Below are 3,349 nucleotides of genomic sequence, written 5' to 3'. Positions count from 1 at the left end.
TTGTTGCTATGAAACTCGTAATGACAATGATTACAGCAACGAAGCCTTAATGACAGCAGCAACATCGACAACAACAACCACAACAACAACAACAATAATAATAATATTGGGGCAAACCGGCCAGTTATCATACACCACGAAGAAAGTAACAAAAACAAAAAATGCCTCCCTATCGATGCTGCTGTCCAAAATGCCACACTAATGTTGCAACAAAGGAAGTTGAAAAACTAACCAAATGTAAAATACCTTGAGATTGGGATTTCACGCCTGATCCCAATTGGGAAGAGTTGTACGTCAGGGGCTGCAGAAATATCTCGATGAAGATGAACGGCCTGGAGAGGAGAGTGTTGCACAAGCGCAGAAGATAGCTCTACCTGGTATTGCCCACATACTTCGAAAGTTTCTAACAACGAGAAACTAAAATCCTACACCTCAGAAATCCGGTAGACTCCCGGTAAATACCAGCAAAAGTGGCAGAGGAAAACAACAACAACAACAAAAATAACAACAACAACAACAACAGCAAGAACAACAACACTAATAATAATAATAAATAATAATAATAATAATAATAATAATGATAATGATAATGATAATGATAATAACAATGAGATAGACCACGTGACACTGACGTGACATAAAAAAACAAGATGAGCAGTAGTCATTAGTGAGAATAATTTAAGTAGTAATGATAAATAATGATGTTTTTTTCGTTGTTGTGTAGTTGTTTTTATTGTTTATTTTGTTATTTATACTGTTGTTGTAGCTGGTGTGGTGTTGTTGTCAGTGTTGTTTTTTATGATAATATTTATATTGTTGTTGTTTTTTACGTTGTATATATTGTTGTTGTATTTTATGTTTTCATGCTGTTGTTGTTTATATTTGTTTTTATGTTTTTGTTGTTGTTGTTAATGTAATACATGTATATTGTTGTTGATCAGGTTTATGTTTTTGTCTTTGTTTTTGTTGTTGATTTTTTATGTTTATGTGATATTTATGTGATGTTTATGTGGTTTATAGCATATTCACGCGTGTATTAATCTTCGTAAAAAAATATTTCGGTTAATGACGATTGTGTGTGTGTGTGGTGTAGTAGTACAGTGTATGTGTTGTCTTGATTTATGGTTGTTGTTTTGTGTTGTTGCCACAAATTTTATTGATGTAATGTTGAGTGATTTTATTTATGTGTTGCTTTTATTACTTTTGTTATCAATAGTTTGAGATTGATGTTGTTCGTCTGTATGTAGTAGTTGTTGTTGTTGCTATTATTATTGTCTTTGTTATATATATATATATATATATATATATATATATATATATATATATATATATATATATATATATATATATATATATATATATATATATATATATATATATATATATATATATATATATATATATATATATATATATATTAGGGTGTCCCAGAAATGCACGGAAATTTTTTTTGTTAATTAGTTGATGTCTCACCCTCTGAAAAGTGTCTCTTGGGTACAATAATTAAATTGGTGAAGTTACAGCTCATTTGAACAAGTTTGAGAGGTCCCCCAAGGGCTTTTAAAATTTTACTATCGAGTTAATTCAAAATCCATATCAATAATCTTAAACAATATGCACAAAATGAGTGAAATAAAGCTAGAAATGCAAACTAGTTTAATTATCTCACTGCAGACATTAATTATAGTTTAAAATATTATTAACAATTACCTGTAGAATGATAATCTTTATTAGAGAATGCAAAAAATGTATATTTTTAACCAGTCAACTCGCCATGTTACTGGTGTAGTCAACGTAGATCGGTTGCCTGTCCTGCTCTTATCACTTGTCGATGGCACTACAAAACTTCTTGGAGTTCCAAGGTTAGCATCTGGATTAGGACGAGCAGCTGCTGATGCAGTTCATGAACAGATAAAATCAATCAATGTGAATCAATGGTTATTGGCATGTGCTTTGACACGACAGCTTCCAATACTGGAAAACTCAATGGAGCTTGCACTCTTCTAGAAAAAGCCTTGGGACGTAATTTAGTATGGATGGCTTGCCGTCATCATAAGTTTGAAGTGCTGCTTACCGGTGTATATAGTGTTTGTCTTGGAACATCCGCTGGACCAGAAATTTTATTCTTTAAAAGGTTTCGTGAAAAATGGACAGAAATGAATCACACACCAGAAGCCAGATCAACCCCTTTGATAATTGTTTCAGATGCAATTAAAGCATTCATCAAATGTCAACTTGAGGTCAGACATTCTCGAGATGACTATTTAGAGTTTCCACTTCTTGCTGCACAAATAGCTGAACTGCAGGTTGATGTAGCCATTCGCAAACCTGGTGCACGGCACAGAGCACGATGGATGGCAAAAGCCATCTATGCATTAAAAATTGAACTATTATTCACCGTAAATAAAACCATTTTTAACTTAAACAGCTCGAGAATTACAAGGTATTCAACGTTTGAATCGGTTTATCATTTGTGTTTAACTTCGGTCATGGTTTTCATGCAGGCTCACTGCTGATGCACCTGTGAATGATATTTTGTTGATACAGCGTTTGCATGACTATGACGATACAGTTCTTGGTTCGACGATTAAAAATGATGCTGCGTCATTTTTGGTACATGAGTCCAGAATTGGCAACTCTTGTTCTTTTTTCATCTCTTCTGTATGACAAAGAAAAGACTGATCTTGTCCGCACAATACAAGCAGATCGAGGCCCACATCTGATGAAAACACTACCACAAAGTTTTGACAATTTGCGTGCGTCTAAAACATTTTTTGAAACATCTAATAGTGATGCCGGTTTTCTTGATGTACTTGTTGAAAACTGGTCAGATACTCCTTCTTTTTAAGTTGCAGCAGTGTTTGTAAAGATTCTGGTTTGCATCAATGACTCTGCAGAACGGGGAGTAGCGTTGGTACAACATTTCAATGAAACAATCACCAAAGACGCAGAGCAGAAACAATTTTTGCTTCAAGTAGTTGAACAGCATAGGAAAAACTTTGCAGAATATAATCGTGAACTGCTAGCAAAAATTTGAATTATTTGCATTAATTAATATTCAAGCGAACCGAAATTCAATAAAATCTTGTTTTTCAATCATTTTTGACCTAATTTTTGAAATTAAAAAATAAAAGGCATTGCAGATTTATATATTTTTTCACAATTATATATTTTGTTTCATTTGTATAAACAAATCATAAAACATTTATAATCATATTATATAACACTGTATCAAAAGTTGGTAGCGAACGATCAAACACCAAAATCGGAAACTTTCGACCCCTTGGGGGACCTCTAAACATTGTCCAAAAGGGCTAAAATTTAGCAGGTAAATTACTGTTACCATACA

General features: G+C 32.9%; 1 protein-coding gene across 1 annotated transcript; it reads left to right on the top strand.

Annotated features, from left to right (window-relative positions):
* Positions 1–1,934: 1,934 nt before the first annotated feature.
* On the top strand, positions 1,935–2,516 carry HELRODRAFT_169048 (hypothetical protein; the record flags this gene model as incomplete). The annotated part of the gene is made up of 1 exon (XM_009014881.1): positions 1,935–2,516. The coding sequence occupies one exon, from the start codon at positions 1,935–1,937 to the stop codon at positions 2,514–2,516; it is 582 nt and encodes a 193-aa protein (XP_009013129.1).
* Positions 2,517–3,349: the final 833 nt, after the last annotated feature.

Source organism: Helobdella robusta (assembly GCF_000326865.2).
Source record: "Helobdella robusta unplaced genomic scaffold HELROscaffold_14, whole genome shotgun sequence".
In the NCBI taxonomy this organism is placed as follows: Eukaryota; Metazoa; Annelida; class Clitellata; order Rhynchobdellida; family Glossiphoniidae; genus Helobdella; species Helobdella robusta.
This window is presented reverse-complemented; position numbering and strand designations above follow the sequence as displayed.